A 20,027-nucleotide genomic window follows, 5' to 3' on the forward strand; every position below is an offset into this window, starting at 1 on the left:
CGGCATGCTTCATTAGCGCTTCATGAAAAGCGTGAAGCATTGCAGTTCATGCCCTCATGATTTTCAAAAATAAAATTTACTATTTTATATTTACATTTTACAAAAATAAAATTTACTATTTTATATTTACATTTCACTTTCGTTTTCTGTTGATGTACCACCAGCCGTTGAAATAGATATGTTATTTTTATGAAGATCCATACGCGTATTGCTCCCAAGGACAATGTATTCCTCGGGAAATAGCTATCATTACAATAAGGAAAGATATCAAAGGCAAAAATTATTATTGTAAATATATATAAAGATGGTAAGTATGAAAGAAAGATGGTCTTTATTCCCGATTCAAGGTATTTTTGTTGGCCGTATTATTTATGACCAGCCATTGATTGCAACAATCTGATGCACATCATGCAAGGAGAGGTCGACCATGCCAGCTGCCGGTGTCTTCCTTGAGATAACTTTTGGATGGTAGATGAAGATTTGATTGATGGGTCAATGGTTAAGACTATAATGATATATACTTAGTACAATGGAGTAGGAAAAAGCTGTGTAGGTGCGAAGTGGGTGATTTAGAGTTCAAAGGTCAATTTCAAAACTGGTGACGTCTCTATATATATGAGTGAAATATTCTCGAATGGGACGTAAAAGAGCAGAGTTGGACCGTCATGTGGTAATTTCTGAATTTACTGGGTGGGTGTAAAAAACGAAAATTACAATTTAACAACATTTTTGTATTTACACCCACCCAGTAAATTAAAAAATAAATACGATATGACAATAGTAATGGACCGTTGTTCTGCTTTGCAGTGTTTATCAGCGATGTGATGACGTATTATATGTAGTATAGATATTATGGACTTCGATGTTGGGTCGATATGTCATGTTATATAGCTGATTCCGTAAATTCATCAATGATCAATCCCCGGTAACATTCACGGTCACGTGATTATTATTACATTAACAGGATATAACTCTCTCAATGCTATAATTTAACTGTATTTAACCGAGATTATAAGTGATCAAGCGAGGACGATTGGTCAACAGAAACACATATCGACGTATGATATCAAAATCTCTAATTGCATGGATATGTTCGTCTATTTATATTTCTTCATCATTTCGTAGTTATCAAAGAGAAAACTCATAACTTTTTTTTTTTAACGTAAAAGCATTCCGATTTCTACCACTTTAAAACACATTAGCGTTGCACTATCGCTATAAAAATTCAGTCCCGGTAGATAAAATAGTAAAAGTAAAAGCGAAAGTACAGCTACTACTTCAAACAAGCAGATTGTAGAATACACTCAAATAAGTGTACTGACAGTTGGCCTGATCTGGGAAACCTGTTCTTGAGGATGAAGTCCCAAGTCGCAAATCGGTACGGGTCCACTATTTCTATAATATTGTCACAGATGATTCTTACCCAACTTCTATAAAAATTCACATTGTATAAAAAATCCTAGAGAAATTCGATTTCCTGTAAAAATTTTACAAAATCCTACGGAATTTTTATCTAATTTTTTAAAGAATTAAATATAATCATCTCGTCGTAAATTATATTTCAATTTAGAGGAGAGAAAATTTGCAAAAAATAAAATTTCGAAATCATGTGGGATGATGCTAAAATCCTAAAGGAATACCATACTATTTTCCGTCTCCGTATGGGTGAAAGGATCTCGAGAGAGACGCTAAATAATATAGACTCAATCAATCTTATCATTCATGTACCATTAATGATTTATTTCAACAACAAATGAGCAAGGTGAACCAACCCTCCTACACTGTAAACATATCTGAATCCGTCGTTGAGTTCCATGTACATATTCGACTTTCATATGTAAACATTTTTATATTAATCCCACGAGTACATAGAGTTGTTTTACATAAGTTTGATGTGTCGTGGTGAACTATCGCTGCGCGTTAGATAATGTAAGCGCGCAGCGATTAAGGTAGCGTCTGCGCAACATTCCGATTACGCTACCCTGAGTAACTGATTGATAAGAGGAAATGCGAGCCTGCTGGATTCACTGTGAAGGAAGAAGTGTAACTCTGAAATACTGTCATCTAATTAATTAACTAATCGTGTGTCCGTGTTAAAAGGTATACACAATTCTCTGAATTTAAATATTAACTGATCGTACACGTAACCACGTGTGTACAGGCACATATCAGTGTGATTGGCATTATCACGCGTGTATCGTTAATTTAATCAACTGTGTGAACAAAGACATGGAAACTTCCGACAAATCCTGCGACATCTGTCACCGTATGAACTCTGTTGAACTTGCAACGTCACGGTGCATCGACTGCTGCGACGATTTATGTGAAAATTGTGCCAAAGCTCATCCCGCCAACCGCTTGTCTATGGAACACTGTGTCTTGTCATTAAATGATGTTGAAAAGGCGGACACTGGTTCGCAAATGGTCGGTTTCTGCGAAAAGCACACCGACCGGAAGCTGGAGGTTTATTGTTTTGATCATGAGCAAGCTTGTTGTTTGATGTGTGCAACTACTGAGCATAGAAAATGTGACGAGGTGGAGAACGTGGAGGAGTGTGCTAAACAATCCGGAGACGTGGAAGTGGAGAAATTGAAAGGATTGCTTGAGAATTTGAAACAAGAATGTGCGGACGACACAGCTGTGATTTTTAAAAATGAGGAGAATTTTGGTGTTCAAGTTGGGGATGTCCATGCTCATATACGATCGATAAAGGAGTCGGTGATGAGATTTCTGAATGAGAAGGAGACTGAATTTATAGAACAGCTGACGGACATGCAAAATGAGAAAAATACTGGATTTTCTGTTAAAGTTGAGATGTTAAATGACTTTCAAGCAAATATAGATCTTGATGTTGAAAAATTGAAGAATTATGACGGTAGAAATGAAGTGTCACTTTTTCTAGAAATGAAGCAAATTGAGAAGAATTACAAATCCTTAAGAGAAAATTTACAAACTGTACGAGCTGGTTATAAACGTGTTGATATGAAATTAGAAGATGCGAATTTCCTTACGCATATTCTTCTCGAACAGAACCCATTCGGCAAACTTATGGTTGAGGAAACTGTCGAAAAATCAAAGCCAGATTTATTGAACTCTGAGTTGGTTCTGACAAATGTTCTCGCAAAATCGGGATGTCGAATGACTGACGTTGAAGCTATTGGTGATGACCAAGTTCTCGCTGTTTGCGACAATCATAACAGACTCCATCTCTTCAGCACCAGTGGTAACCTTGCCGCTGTCGGAAAGTTGTCCGGGAAACCGTGGGCCATGACGAAGACAGACCAAGAAACATCCGTTGCTGTTACCATTCGTTCACCCCAGTCAAGTATTGAGATTGTCAATGTGAAGGTCGACAAGAGTCCGACTGTATCTACAACGAAAATTATCAACCTCTCATTCAAGCCCAATGGCATCGTCTGTGACAATGGCACTCTCATCATATCCTCTACCGATGGTTTACTCCGCCACATCGACACCAGTGGGAATATTCTCAATACTGTCTCGGTCACGAAGGGTTACGTATACGGACTTTGCCTTCAGTCGAGACGTATCATTTACTCGCACCATACTGATAATGGAAAAGTTTATGCTATGTATAATGATAAGTTGGGTTCCCAAGAATTCACTTTCGAACACGACAAACTCAGTTATCCACTGGGAGTTTCCTATGATTTACATGGTAATATGTACATTGTAGGTTGTAGTACCAACAATGTATTGCAGTTGAATTCAGACGGGGTGTTTGTAAGAGAAATTCTGTGTAAAGACAGAGATGAAGCTGTAACTAATCCTATGGGAATCCGCGTGGCAGTCATGGGATCAGTCCCACGGTTGTTACTAACTTGTCAAAATGAAATCAGAGTGTATAATTTTGACTCTTACTGACTGTACTCCCTTATGTCGAGATAAACAAACACTGTACAGGAATGGAAAATGCAGGACAGATCTATTGATCTTTACCTGTATAGAAATATCTGCCTAGCTTTTCCTGGATACCACTTAGAATTTCCTATTTGTTCTGATTAAAATATTGGTTTTGCTACACATATAAGTCAAGACGGTTGATTTGTTTGTTTGTTTTTTAACAATATTTTATTGTTGTTTGTAGGGTTTTTTATTCATTCATTATGTTTGGTTCAATCAAATCAAGAAAAGTTTTATTTTATCTAGTTGCATGTATTTGAAGTGTTGAAAAGTCAATAAACTCTTGAGAAAGTAATTGAGATTTTTCAATTCTATTTTTTAATTTGCATTGTCAGACTGGTGTGCCGATTAATTGATAATTACTTTGAAATCGAACAGAAATCCGGATAGAATATTTAAGAGTGTGTTTCTCGTCGATAACAAATAAAAACTGCAAGAAAAGATTAAAAATCAAAAACCATCAAAACTCGATATTATGCTCCTAAAATACGTGGTTCACAAAACATGTTTCGGGTGATTTTTTTTTTTTAAGTTGATATACAGATGCAGCATCGACAGTAGGAAGATGTAACACGCGTCTGTATGAATCATCGCAAAAAATTTGCTGCAAGAAAATAGCTGTTGAAGTTACTTTTCCTTACGGAGCGCATAATTTACGTAAAACATTTATACGATTTACCAGACATCTTGCACAAAATTTTATATTTACATTTCCAATGTTTTTGCCTTTGATATCTTTACAAATTGTAATGATGATCATTTCTTCATGAATGCGTTGCATTTGTAAGCAATGCGCGTATAAATGCAGATATAGTACGCTGGAAATTCCTACAGAAACGAAAGCAAGAATGTAAATATAAGAAATAAATTTGATTTTGGAAAATACATGAGGGTATGAACTTGCAGCGCTTCACACCTGCTGACTTTCATGAATTATGCCGGCGTGAAGCATCGCAGTTAATATCCTCATCTACTCTCCAAAAATGAAGTTCGTTTCTTAATTATAATACAGGCACCCGAAGTATGGACATTACCCCCTTCCCCCCTTTTTCCCGGTCTATCCCATCCCTCTTTCGATTCATGTAATCGTTTTACGCTTTTTGTAAGCTTTAGAGATTGGCCTTCTACCGGTATTATATCGGGACCGAGAATTCACACATTTCAGAGAAATTATTGCCACCAAAAAAATTATTTATTAAAAAAAAAAAGGGGGGGGGGTAGTAATATCGATCCATACTTCAGGTGCCTGCGAATTTTACATGTACATAAAAAATTCAAGGACATGGGATGGAAATTAGTATAACTTTATTAATGACACTTGTATTACTGCTGTTTTGCACAGAACATTCTGGGTTCCCATTGATACGGGTAGTAAAGGTCAAAGGCCAAGGTTACCGGAGGAGAGGTATGCTGTTCAATGTGTTAAAGATATAAACCACACCTCTATCTATCTGTAAGCCATCGGAGGAAATGTTACCCCAAAGTACATGTACATGATAAAAGGGTTTCATTAAATTTTCATGTGAAAGGTGGTCAAGGATGAAGGGAAATTTCTTTGAAATGTTCACATTCAGAATCGGACGTACAGCTATGATGTTTTCTTTGTAGAAATAATGTTTTTCGAATTGTTAAGGTAACTCCATACTCGCAGTTTTATCTGATACAAGTTTAAATTGTGTATTTATTTCCATTCATTAGAGTTAAAACTAACAAATTATCAAATAAAATACATAGATCATCACACTTTTTAAGATGTGAGACGTACATAATCAGAATCATATATCACCGTCAGAAAATTGCAATTTTCATTAAACAGCGTTATCAAAATCTCATAAAAACTGGTTATGACGATATAGTAGTATTCATAACAATTTCATGAAACTGTATCTTCACAAAAATATACAAAATGTATGTAAAAAATAAAGGAAATCATTGCATAATAGACTTGATAAAGAAATCAATAGAAACAGAGTTATTGCCCTTGGATTCAATATTTTGAAACGTATCATTGATTATTCATGTATAACTTAGACTTTTGAAATATTTTTTTTTTAACAAGATTTTTTACAATAACTATAGGAAAAGACTCCAACAAAATTTATGTTCCTATCCTGCATAAATCTAAATAAATCATTTTGCAAGGAAGGAATGTTTGCGTGAGAAGATGTAAATGTTAACATGTACTCGGTGTTGTTGCGGAAGTACATCGGAACTAATATATAGTACAGTCAGTCGCACAGTCGAGGAAGACGAAAAGGGGAAATCCCTACTCAAACGCAGAATAATTTTATATCAAATATGAAATATACTTAATCCAAAAGTGCATTGGCACTTGATATATGCATTGCAATTCTATAGTCGTTATTCAGTTCAATCATATATATTCTAATACTTAGTAGAATTTCACGAATTTTAAGACAAAAATGTTTTTAAAAATGAATACGTCAATGTATTAAGTATTTTGATAAGTTTGAAGATATTGTGTTGTTCGTAGTTCTGAATAATAGATGAAATGACAACACAAGACAAAGCACATAAAACAGGACGGTGATAGTAAACTATAGACTCCAAATCCCCTCAGCCAGTTGTCGATTTTGGTTTTCCAGAAATTTTTTTAATGTATTAAATTGTTATAGTATTGTAGTACGTATTTGTGAAATATGTCATATCTTGATGGAGCATAAACATTAAATCCATCAATTGTGTACTCAGCATAAAATGTCTGTCCACGAATTATGACAATTACATGTACATGTATAGTCCTACTTTACCCCGGATAACAGTTTAACAAACATGTAACTACAAGCCAACTCTGATGGTTGTTTTACGGAACATATATGTTCCGATTGCACCGGACCTAACAGGGTAGCACGTGACCGTAGAAATAGGAAGAAATGTTTATCGGATGCAACAATGTTTCATAAGCAAGAGATTTAAAAAAAAATGTTCTGTGTAGTATTTGAAAAACAGTTTTTAGTGTTCTTTATATATATTCATTTGTACATAGAAATTATTAAAACATGGTAACATATTCACCTCAGCAACGTCCAACAAAAGAAGTGATAATTTATATTGTTGATCATATCTTTTAAAAAATAGACGTCATTTTATTTGTGAAGTTGTATTGAGTCCTTGAAATGATAAACGACCTGCTTTACTTGTGTCAGTATCAATATTACATACATGTATATATATGTATATATACTTTTGATATATATACATATATATATATCGGTCATTTGCGGAAGGAGAAAAAATTCCGCCCAAGAAACAGTGGAGGGGTGTTGAAGACCGCAAAATGGAAAAACGTGATTTAAAAAAAATATCCACCAAAGACGGGAGGGGGTAGAGGGAGGCAACTCCCATCCCCTTCTAGATTTTTATTTCAATAGACTGAACATTTTTCTTCTTCTTTTTTGTTTGTTTGTTTGTTTATTTATTTGTGTGTGTGTGTGTTTTTTTTATTGTTTTTTGTTGTTGTTGTTTGGTTTGTTTTTTAATCACGCTTTAAAAAGTCGAGAGGATATGAACCGCGACATTTCACGCCGGAATAGTTTGTGTGATTTCTACTTCAGTGAAAACTACGTTTTGGCGGATATTAGTCTTACCCTGAAAGTGAAAGTACAAACACATTTATGTAAACAAAGTTAGTCTGCTTCAACCATCATCAATGGTTAATCTGTTGAGTAGATTTATGACGAAGAAAGTGGCTTACCGGCTGCTCAGAAATTCATCTTTGTTTTTGAGGTATTTTTGTCATATGGTTTGATTTACTCTGTAATAATAGTTCGGGGGAAGGGGGGGGGGGGGGGTCTTTCATAACAATGTGATTATCTAGTCTTTGACCTTCCCAAGTGGTTTATCATTCTCAGACTGTATAGACCTATAGGTATTATTGCAATTATGCGCATTGTCATGGCATTCATAGTTTAACTACAGACTTATATACAACTTGATTTTAATTTTTTGTAACCAGGTATAAACATGCGCACGTTATCAGTTTTTATTATCTGATAAATTTTATAATTATACACATGTACGTGGCAAATCCCTGTGGTTTGAGTGTCAAGAAGCCTATATATCTTTATTTTTTTCTATAAAGAATAGGCTCTCGACCAATGTCAGGAAAACCAGACCATCTTCAGAGAACAGCAGATAATGCAAGGCATGATGTAAGTTAATTTTTCCTACTTACATACACAATGTAGGCCTAGGTCAAATGCACCTTTATAATCCCAAGATGCTGTACATGACAAATGTCTCATCATATCAATAGATCTGATATAACATGTAATTATCGAATTTAAATTTTTCATGGCAGTGTAGTAATTAGGGCTATACGGACCGTGGATATCGGCCTGGGTAGCTCAGTGGTTAGAGCACCTGACTAGTAATGCAGGGGTCCCGGGTTTGATTCCCGGTCCAGCCACAGATTTTCTCCTCTCTCCTTTATATACTACAGCAGTTACAGGACTTGGAAGGTTGTTGTGGTCATGTTTTATTAGTAGGCAAGGTTGGACAATTCATTGTGTTTGATACACATTTAATGATAGCTGCAGTTTGGTAACTTCTAAGTTGTAAATGTATGGATGCCATACTGGTCCGACCAGGAAGCAATGGAAACTGCAGCTAACTTAAAGTTTAAAACTTTGGGGCAAATATTGCCCACTTTAAGGGCGATATCAAAAGATATCAAAAGTTCATTGTCTGACAAAAAACTAAATTCACATAGTTTTCACAAAGACCCCCCCCCCCCCACCTCCCCCCTTTTAAAACTAAATATGATGGATGTTGAAACTAATCGATTAACAAGTATAAACATACGATTTTAAATAACACTCTGCATACCTTTTCTACTGTTTATTCACCGATGAAAGTGCGCATTAAAACTATTAAATGTTCATTAAAATGTAATATTAAAATGTGGTTTTGAACAGTTGCTTGCCTTTTTTTTCTTTTTCCATAAAGTGTAATCAATGTCCGATTGTCGGATGACAGAAATCTTATCCCTTCTCCCCATACTGAATTTAGATTTTTATCCGACATCGATCTTTGATCTCGCCCCTAAGTAGAATCTGTTGCCTCACTTATTAAGGTTGGGACTAACGACAAGTGCCCCTTTTGGAGTTTAGTTTATTTAGAAGTTTATTTACTGTAATCATTATTGTGATTTATTTTACAGATAGTTTCTGTTGCCACGGTTATAGGAATGAGGGATGAGTCGACAACAGTGAAGGCTCTTCGACTTAAAGTACATGAAAAATCTTTGTCTTTTAAAGCAGGGCAGTGGTATGTAGTCTCTCTCTCTCTCTCTCTCTCTCTCTCTCTCTCTCTCTCTCTCTCAGGCTCTATGCAAAGACATACAACTGAAATGTGCTTACTTTACTTTATTCTGTAAATTTGGTGACTTAGATTTATGAAAGTTAGGGCCATGTTATCAGTAACTGAGATTTAGGTAGAGTGAAGCCCCATTTTATATGGATGCTTTGGTTCCTAGTGAAATCGTCCGAATAAGTGATGCATCCGGATAACTGAATTGCATTGATTTCTGATATACATGTATATTGCCTCTCGTACCAATGTCAATGAATAAGGTTTACTTCATTATATTAATATGTTTTATTGTGTTCAATATTATGATATGCATAAGTGCTGCTGCATAATAGTTATTCAAATAAAATAAATACTACAGTACATATTATTTTACTTGGTTGGGAGTGTAGACATAATTGTAAATCATGCAAGAGCATCCATGTACATGACTGACATTGGATTGGATGCATGGCTGTTTATCTGTCCATATAGACAATCCCAAGCTAATTTCTAATGACTGACCACCCCCTCCCCCTCCCCTACCCAAGTGAATTGATAAGCAGTCATATCTTTGAAATTAGATGGGTGAGCTGTATGTAAAGTCCCCTTTTCAGGGATTTTTTAAGGCTCATTTTGGGTCAGAATTTCAGCCCTTTCCCCTCCTAAAAATTGCCAATGTTTTCCCAATTTAGCTTGCATTTTTCCCAATAATAAAATTATGAAAGGAAAAAAATAAACATTTGATGTGAATTATATACACAAGACTTAACAAAGAGTTATGGGAATGATTTGGATAGAATTGTTAAAACTTTTAGAAGGTTAAAGAAAATTAGATGTGTAAGATAAAGATAATATAATGTTTGATATGAATTTAAAACTTATTTACGATAAAATTGATTTTTCCCAATTTGACTGAAATGTTGACAATTTTTCCCAATTCGAAAGCCACAGGACCCTTGTAAAAAATGTAGAAAAATCACTGCTTTTAATTTGAAGTTACAAAAAAATGTAACACTCATCCACAAGTGAACATCTTTTACAAGCAGAGTCCATATTTTTACAACAATTTAAAACATCCAGCTCATGAAAAGCGTACCAGAGCTGACAGAGCATTTCAAAATTACTTTTGGAATAAATGAACCAAAATATATTACAAAAGTGCATTTTTGGGGATAGAATGACCATGCAGATCTGGAATGCATAATTCCAAATAAATGAGACAAAATAATGCTTAAAAAATTCATTTCCAAAAAATATCGTCCAGAAACTGAAGTGCCTGGATATCTGGTTTCTGGGTATATCTTAGGGTCCACTTTACTTGTAAATTTTGAATGTACTTGATAATTTAAATAAAATAAAAAAAATTCAGAATGATTGTGACTCTTCTCCGTTTAATTTGCCAGGGTGGACACATTTCTACCAGGTTTGGATAAAGTTGGGGGCTTCTCCATGTGTTCATCACCAGGATCACTTCAAAGGGAGGGAACTCTGGACCTAGCCATCAAGTACAGCGAGCATCCTCCAGCAAAGTGGGTCCATGAAAAGGTGAGCCATGATAGAGCTCTGATATATGCCTCTCCATGATACAGTTCTAGCACTCTTAGTATCTAACAGCGTGAGCCAGAACTTCCAGTGGCTTCACCTTTCTGCTGGTTTTGTTGATGTTTTACCGTGTAGCAGCTGCATGCTGATTTAGCACCGATGTTCCATTAGTACTTTTTCACCTGCCCACTAGACTAAGTACTGTGAGGTCGGTAGAAGTATCGTTAATATGTTGAGTCATTGAGCACTGCCACAGCTACTAATGGGCTAAAAAAAATTGACTTTTTTAGAACAGCTGCATGGAACATCACCAAATCTGGTACAAATGTTTGACATGTGCACATCGTCCTGAAGAAATGTTACAATTGAGGCTGTCAGGGCATCTGAGTAGCTGAGATAAAAGCCATTTTTGGATTACAGATTGTGAGGCGTATAATTAAGAAATGAATTTCATTTTTGAAAATACTTGAGGGAGTGTGAACTGTGGGGCTTCATGCTGCTCTACTTGAGGGAGTGTGAACTGTGGGGCTTCATGCTGCTCTACTTGAGGGAGTGTGAACTGTGGGGCTTCATGCTGCTCTACTTGAGGGAGTGTGAACTGTGGGGCTTCATGCTGCTATACTTGAGGGAGTGTGAACTGTGGGGCTTCATGCTGCTATACTTGAGGGAGTGTGAACTGTGGGGCTTCATGCTGCTCTACTTGAGGGAGTGTGAACTGTGGGGCTTCATGCTGCTCTACTTGAGGGAGTGTGAACTGTGGGGCTTCATGCTGCTCTACTTGAGGGAGTGTGAACTGTGGGGCTTCATGCTGCTCTACTTGAGGGAGTGTGAACTGTGGGGCTTCATGCTGCTCTACTTGAGGGAGTGTGAACTGTGGGGCTTCATGCTGCTCTACTTGAGGGAGTGTGAACTGTGGGGCTTCATGCTGCTCTACTTGAGGGAGTGTGAACTGTGGGGCTTCATGCTGCTCTACTTGAGGGAGTGTGAACTGTGGGGCTTCATGCTGCTCTACTTGAGGGAGTGTGAACTGTGGGGCTTCATGCTGCTCTACTTGAGGGAGTGTGAACTGTGGGGCTTCATGCTGCTCTACTTGAGGGAGTGTGAACTGTGGGGCTTCATGCTGCTCTACTTGAGGGAGTGTGAACTGTGGGGCTTCATGCTGCTCTACTTGAGGGAGTGTGAACTGTGGGGCTTCATGCTGCTCTACTTGAGGGAGTGTGAACTGTGGGGCTTCATGCTGCTCTACTTGAGGGAGTGTGAACTGTGGGGCTTCATGCTGCTCTACTTCAAGAATCGTCACAGTTCAGGCCCTCATGTATTTTCAAAAATGAAGTTGAATCATTTCTTATATTTACTGTCTACTTTTATTTCTGTCAGAATTCCCAGCCATAGAAATAGAAGTACTATATTTATATCTGTAATCATACGCACGTTGTTTACAACTGTAGCACATTCATCAGGAAATGGCTATCATTACAATTTGTGAAGATATCAAATCAAAGGCAAAAACATTGGCAATGTATATATTCCATCACATGCATCAGAAAAGTAGGCATTTCGTTTGGTTCATGATCTATATCAAAGGTTTTAATTGTGTTTTTATGTGGATGGAGCGGAAAACCTGAAAGTTTTATCGTCTTTTGAGGCATTTGCAAAACAATATGTACAGTGTATATGTATTCATTATTCAAGAATTGAACTCCCCTCTACTGATGTACATGTACCTTTTAACTGATAACATTTGTTTCTACATTTATGACTATAAACAGTCAACTTTTATATCGAACAAATTGAAGAATAATTTTGTCGCATTTTGAATTTGTACACAGCTGGGTTTTTTTCTACATTAGTCATGTGGAAAATCATATTGACCCAGTTTATAATTTGCTTACCTTGAACCAGAGCAGAAATTTCTTTTGTTTTCAGTGTAAAGTTTATTGTGTGATTTCAGTGCAGAGTGGGTACAGACTTACAGATTCGAGTGGGTGGAGATGTTTACTACGACCCAGATCCAGACAAGCCATCCCCTGACCTACTTCTGATAGCTGGTGGTATCGGAATCAATCCTTTATATAGCATCTTCTGTCATGTGACTGATCTCCTGAATTCTCATTGGACAAACTCCCCAAAACATGTTTCTCTGCTTCACAGTGCATCATCCATGGAGGAACTTATCTTTCATGTAAAAAAATTTTCTGCAATATCATATGGTCCTTTTATTGTGACAATATATATATTTGATCCATTAATTTTATCATGAAAGGTGAAGATGATGAACAGTGATCAATTTCATAACTCCCATAAGGAATACAAAACAAAGAGTTTGGCAAACATGGACCCCCTGGACACACCAGAGGTGGGATCAGGTGCCCAAACAGAAGGAGTAAGCATCCCCTGTTGACCGGTCACACCTGCCATGAATCCTATGTCTTGATCTGGTAAACAGAGTAATCCATAGTCAAAATCAGTGTGCCAAGAACGGCCTAATAATCAGTATGAAACACGTAGACAGCATTTGACCCAATGATAGGTTGTATTGGTAAACTAGATCGTTATTATGGTCGTAGAATTTGTGAAATTCTTGCTTTAAACGAGACTGTCGAAACCTTTTTAACATCAACTTGTTTTTCAGTAGCATGCCTTCATTTGCAGAACAAGCTCTTGCATGATGTTTTCCAAGTTTGCAAGATTTTTTCCCTCCATATGCAGTATATCTCTGTATGCAGTATAAGATAAAATACATCATTGATTTCCTTTGACGTCTTTTTTTAATAATGCAAGGGAGATTGTTTTTTATGTTATTTGTGCTTACAAGTGTTTAACTGCTAACAAATATACTGTACAACAGCAACTTGGATTTTATTTAAATTTTCACAAAAGATAGGTTTTATCTCTGACTAGAGCTGATTAAATTTTGGAAGCAATCAGTGGATCAAAACAAGTCGTGTACAAAGAGAGTGTTGGAGCCATGATTCGGAGTTTGTTGTTTCTGAATAATTTTTTGTTTCCCTAGTGGAAGGATGGGCATTTGCTTCGCACATGTTGGTTGGTTGATCGATCTCCATTGAACATCTTATACAATGGATAATTGGAGAACACTTTACCTCAAGGCTCAAAGACAATTATATTCAATGCAAATCAATGTACACATGATCTCTATTTCTCAGTGAGTCTGTATTGCAAAGGTCAAGGTCACTACCAGGTCAGACAGGTTTCATGTGTAGAATGGATCTTCTGCTCTAGGTAACTGGAGAACACCTTCCTTCTCAGGCTTCTTCTGATAACATGTCACATGATCCTTGTGGCTCTGCAGGTCGGTATATTCAAAGTCAAGGTTTTATATGACTCCCACCTAACTGGAAAATGTTTTATGCCACAGACTTCATACTTGGTAGGCAGATCACTCAGATTCAATTCTTCCATGTGTAGTGCTGTATACCGTGATTTGCTTATTTATGTGTACGTTTATTTCTTGATGAACTATGTAACCAGTTTTTAATTTTCAGGAGGACATTATAAAGCGATGTAAAGAAAAACCAGAACTCCTGTCTTACCAAGGTTTTGTGACCCAAGAGAAATCCAAGTTTATTGGTCAGATCCGAGGTATGTATATAAAGGGGAGAGAACCCCGAGTCTCTGACTAGTACTTTAGTCTGGGATATCAATGAGTGGGGTTATAAAAATTAATTGGACATCACTGAAGAAATAGTCTACCAACATTTCAAGTTCCGCATTCCTGCTATAAATTACTCCATATATAGTTAAAATATACTATTTAGATGATGGTTTAAATGTAAGGCTTTATTGTAGTGAAATTTTACCATGACTTCATATTCACCAGGTACAGTGTTTTCTGATCGTATGACATTAGTCCAATATCTAGTCTTTTGTGAATATCTCTTCTCATGTATAAATCTCATGATAATAAAGCCAGAGAATTCAGATCTAATTTCCTCAGTTCAGTTGCCCTAAATAAATTTTACAGTTTACATCAGGCATAGCTAGAGTTTGTTAGAGGACTTTGCATATTTGTGCCATAAATTTTAGCATATGCATCGCACTTATGCAGTGAGGGATCTTTATGATGCCAAAACCTACCATGATAGGAAATCTTTGTTTTTGAGGTCATATCTGAGAGACCTGTGACTTTCTCTTTTAATGTTGTTCAAGGAGCAGTCACTACACATATGTTAAATGTCTTAGGTTTGTGTGAGAATCAAACCCAGAACCTCGGAGGGGATTGTCCTAACAAAATGTTTAATTGTATGAACAAATTAACTTCTCACATATATTCAACCACCAAGCAAAAAAGAAACATTCGTCAAAAATTTAGATTTATTTGATATGCACCAGTAAGTTGCAAATTTCACTCTAATCTGTGAAAATTAAACAAATTGCATTATATTATTATTTTTGACAAATTCACACAAAAAAAGTTATAAGTGTAACTGGCATAAAACATAGAATTTACTTAGGTTAATTTCTATATCATCACTAGTGCTTAGTTCTGGGTTGTATCTCCAAAACCTTCTTTTATCACCTCCTTCTTTGTTTCAAGGTCACAGGATCAGTGGTGATGACATCCAGAGGGAGGTTGAGAGGATGAAGTCATGTAACCTGAATGTTTTTATATGTGGCCCACCCCCTATGATAAATGATATGGAGAACCTGTTGATCTCAGTTGGAGTTGACAAGGAGAGGATTCTGTGTGAGAAATGGTGGTAGAAGGACTGAACACAGACTGTGAAACTTGCGTTGCTAAATAAAAGGATTATGTTTGTTGTTTTCTGAAGATCTTATTTAAAAAAGAATGCATTTGTTTTTATTATTATGATTTACCAATGACAGAACTAAAGAGGGGGCTGTGGGATTTGCAACCCCCCCCCCCCACCTTTGGATGAAAAGTTTTAACAAAAATGGTCATTTATTGCCATTTATTTAAAACATAATCTGGATGTACCCTGTTTACTTCATCAGATGATTAAAGAGACCTAATGTTTTGGTCCCCATCAGTTGTCTGTTAACATTGTAGTATTCTCAACTTCTTGTTGGCCAATTTGTGCCAAATTTGGCATATATCACCTATGGGGTTAGGGAAATAGAAAATGTGAATTATGTGGCCTCTGTCCAGGGGCTGTGGAGCATGTTGTAAACCTCAAAATATGGCAAAAGTTGTATATTATCTATCTTTTTACACCAGAATCATTATCACAGACCCCCCTGTTAGCCTTGCTTCTTGTAAGAAAAGCAAGACTGCAACTTTACCTGGGTCTTTGGTAGAAAAGAAAGAGTAAAGAAACTTAATGCTACACCTTTGAAAAGAAGTCTTTAAAAAGACATATTTGTTAAAATTTCTGTAATAGACTAATTTTACAAGTTCTACAGCTTTTATTGATGCTTCTTGTTGGCATAGATATTGGCAGAAAGGGGTCAATGACGACCACAATACCCTCTCACATACAACCATTGCAAGGTCAATAAGTCAAGGTCATTGAAAAAATTTACCAGACTGAAAACTTTGTAAGAAGACACAATAGAGGCTCATTTAGTATTACTTTGAAAAGAAACATTGAGTACCAACCATGATAATTTGATTGGCCAGTATGATAGTCACTGATAATGTGTGTACAGTGTATATATATGTGTGCTTGTACAGGCATCAACATTTGTAATGATCATTCAAAACACTGATGATATTCAGAGTTTGATGTATGGGCACTGTTATATAATCAACATGTCGTATCTCTATTTTGTTGTTGGGAGATATTCAAGTAAGAATTAAGGCCCAGAGGCCTCTTGACATCAAATGGAAGAGTTCTAAATTCTACCTCCATAACTTTTCCTGAGATGATATAAAAATGTTTATTATAGGTCTGAAAGGTGCTCACATAAGCTATCTAATGTTTGGAATCGCAAAAAAAGACTTATAATTATTCTTTACTCCAATGTGCTTCATAGAATCAGAGACGTGTACAACGTGTGTGTTATATATATGTTTCTGGTGGAATATGAATTTTTATTTTGAACAACAGATTTGATATTTTTTTTGGTCAACTCCGTAAAGTTTTTGAGTTCATATGTCAATATTTGAATTTCCGATACTTTTGTCTTTGATATCTTTACCATATGCAAAGATAGCTACTTCCTCGTGAATGCAATGCAGATGTGAACGATGTGCGTATGAATCTGGATAAATATAGTACGTCTGTCCCATTTCCGTCAGAAATGAGAATAGAATGTAGATGATTTTCATGAAACGCAAAAATTGCCATGAAGTATGCTGACTTAAAGTGTCGCAGTTCTTACCTTCGTGTATTTTCAAAAATGAAATTTATTTCTACTGGTGTCGATGGCCGAAATATTTCAATTTTCCTTAATCTAAAATAGACGTTTCTCGTTTTAAACAAAAATATTAACAACGTAAAAGCTAGCTGTACATTTTCTTGATTTTTTTAAAGGGCAAATTATAGAAACACCAACGAAACAAACTTGGAATTCGGACTTTCCGCCATTTAAAAAAACCATGTGATCATCTGTTAATGGTGTTCACATTTTATCAGTTTTTACGTAACAATTGGTTGTAAGACCAAAAGCACGTTCTCCAGACAGTTAGTTGGTGCTCTTGTAAATATGGTTTTGGTGTCATTATTGAACCAGGAGTTGTGATGGTCGCCAGTACTGTAAGGGTTTAAAATAAAAAATCTTCATATGATAAGATTTGGGACTTTTAAGCATGGAATTTTGTGAATAACCATTCTCCTTTCTGATAAACACAAACTATCACCAAATCTCGGTACTTTAATTTATCATATATACACAGTGGAAAAAAATATCGGAGCACCAGCTTTTTTTCTTGGCTAATTACATTAATTTCACACTATAAGATGAATAACGATTTTCATGTTTGAGGTATAATGTTTGTTGTTGTTTTTTTTTTTTTTTTTGTTGTTGTTGTGGGTTTTTTTTTTTTTTTTTACTACCATCAGTAAATGTATTCATTGTCGTTCTTTTTCAAAGATAAGAAGGGGTGGTATTTCAAGAAAAAGCCGTAAACACAGTACTAGTGTAACCATCTACTGACGTCTATTATGGATGAAATAAGCATGGTTAACATGTCGTAAACTTGAAACTAAACAGTTTGTTATTCAGTATCTAGTGTAACTTCCGTTCACACGAATGACGGACTCTGGTGTCGTCTCTAAGCCTCTGGTCAAACGTTGAATTTGATTTTGTGATAGAGCTTGCCACTTCTGATGCAGTGTCAGTTCAACTAATGTTTGAATTGGCGGTGTCGTCTGGCAGACAAGGCGACCAACGATGTCCCAAATGTGCTCAATGGGGTTCAGATCTGGACTTCGAACGGGCCATGGTAGTATCGCAACTGACTACGCAAAAAAACCCGCACAGCACGAGAGCGATATAATCTGGCATTCTCAGCCATCCACTAAACGGAATCTGCTCTACAATATTTCCTTCAGCACACGCAGTTCTAGGTTGCCGCCATACACGCATTCGTCCATTTCTGTATATAACAAAAAGCCTCCAAGAGGCTATATAGGTTCCAATGATGGCTTGTGGTTGGGTGTAAGCAAAAGTCTCTTTATGAGTCTTTTTGCGCGATAATCAAATTACTTTGACTGTTTTCGTTGAAAGCAATATGGTCACCATTCCCATTTTAAAACTGAGCTATTGGTACATACGTTCGTCGATCTAGCCATCTCTCTAAATGCAGTCCTCCCGAACAAAATTTTTATTCGGGGTCTTGGACCAGATCTTGCACAATTTTTGACGTCATTTATTAACTTTCTGACAATTCTACAGATGGTTGAATGGTGATGACCAATTTGACTACTTTGTTTCAATGACATACCTGCTTCCCTCATTCCAATCGCCTGCCATCGGATTGCATTTGAGACTCGCAGAGGACTTGTAATTTCGATGTGCAAGAAAAAGAAGACCTAACTTGTTAGACTGTACGTGTTAAAGAGCTAACTCAGTGTGCACGGAATTTGTGATTCTGTTGACGGTGAGTACAATATAGTCGCACTGGCAATTCTCGACCAACAGAATAGACAGTTGAATGCAGGTTTATTGTAGACGAAAGTATAAAATGAATTGCTTAACTGAATTCAAAATTATTGACCCGTTTTCAAAAATATATTTAAAGGAATAACTTGCAATACATTTCATATCTATATTGAAGATACACATTCCACGTTCCAATTTTACTTAAAAGGACCAGTCCCTCTTTCTTCATATTAAATGAAAAATTTATAAATTTGGAAGAAATTTCTGTTCTGTTGCATTTTTCCCATTTAGAAAACAGGCACTTGTTTCAGTAAATAAGTTATGACCTCTGTATACTAATAGTCTACAGAGGTCATGACTTATTTACAGAAACAAGTGTATGTGTTCTAGAGCTTCGGCTCAGTAGCTACATTTGATGTAAATTTCCTTGTTATGGGTATTTCTCAGGTCTTCCATATATCTTCGATAATCATATGTCTTCAATAGATCGATGAGTCCTGTCAGTCTAGCTAAAAAAAAAAAAAGGGGTTTTTTTTTGTTTTGATTTATGGTCCGAGTGAACAAGAAATAAAGAAAACTCCCCCAAAGCAAAAATGATCGGGTTCGATGTTCCATGAAACTTGTACAAACATCGCGGAAGTGGGAAGAACTAACAGACAATATTTTTGACAAGGAAGAGAGGAAAACTCTACTTAGCATTCAGCATCAGCAGGTCAGTGAGTAATAATTGTCAACGTGAAATTAGAAATGAAATCACACTAAGAATCGTACTTATTGCGATTTAGGTTATATTTTGTCACATGATGAGTCAGAATAATGGAAAGACCGGGTCGAAGGCATAGCTATCTAGTTGATGTCTATTAAAATTAGAGATAATTTGTACAGTATCCAGTACCAACACCTGCCTCTCTGTAATTACTATTGTACAAATCGTTAATGTATTTTCGTAGGTCCTAAATTTTTGACCAGCGTTGTCTATTTTACCTCTGTCGCATTGTTACATCACTGTACAAGCACGACAGAAAACTGAAACAGATAACGTTTCATGATCGGAAATCATTCCTCATAATTTTGTCATGTGTTCTCAATGCCAGTATGTATACTACACACACTAGATACTTGATCACTTCTATGAATCAGGGCCGGGCCCCCAAACCAGTACATCATATTGCAATGTGCGAAACTAACTTCTCAATCCTGTAGACATTTGGTCCACAATC

The 20,027-nt window shown here is 36.2% G+C and overlaps 2 protein-coding genes across 3 annotated transcripts in view; both read left to right on the forward strand.

Annotated features, from left to right (window-relative positions):
* The first annotated feature begins 153 nt into the window (after positions 1–153).
* Positions 154–4,219, forward strand: LOC125672958 (uncharacterized). 2 transcript variants are annotated; one of them, XM_048909160.2, is made up of 2 exons: positions 1,873–3,514; positions 3,698–4,219. In XM_048909160.2, exons 1-2 carry the CDS (start codon positions 2,230–2,232, stop codon positions 3,883–3,885), a joined length of 1,473 nt encoding a protein of 490 aa, XP_048765117.2. In that variant the 5' UTR covers positions 1,873–2,229; the 3' UTR covers positions 3,886–4,219. The 2 variants fall into 2 exon arrangements, with proteins under 2 accessions (XP_048765116.2, XP_048765117.2); XM_048909159.2 differs by having other exon boundaries at positions 154–4,219.
* Positions 4,220–7,224: 3,005 nt separating this feature from the next.
* The window catches only part of LOC125672961 (src substrate cortactin-like), a 37,726-nt gene continuing 24,923 nt past the window's right edge, over positions 7,225–20,027 (forward strand). The window contains 7 exon segments of the mRNA XM_048909162.2: positions 7,225–7,671; positions 8,027–8,096; positions 9,107–9,213; positions 10,641–10,782; positions 12,731–12,961; positions 14,286–14,382; positions 15,338–15,487. Coding sequence (XP_048765119.2) covers positions 7,595–7,671; positions 8,027–8,096; positions 9,107–9,213; positions 10,641–10,782; positions 12,731–12,961; positions 14,286–14,382; positions 15,338–15,487 — 874 coding nt within the window. The 5' untranslated portion in view covers positions 7,225–7,594.

This window comes from Ostrea edulis, chromosome 3, assembly GCF_947568905.1.
Source record: "Ostrea edulis chromosome 3, xbOstEdul1.1, whole genome shotgun sequence".
Taxonomy (NCBI): Eukaryota; Metazoa; Mollusca; class Bivalvia; order Ostreida; family Ostreidae; genus Ostrea; species Ostrea edulis.

Coding starts and splice junctions, on each gene's coding strand:
- LOC125672958 (XM_048909159.2), top strand. CDS start 2,230: ATGGAAACTTCCGACAAATCCTGCGACATCTGTCACCGTATGAACTCT.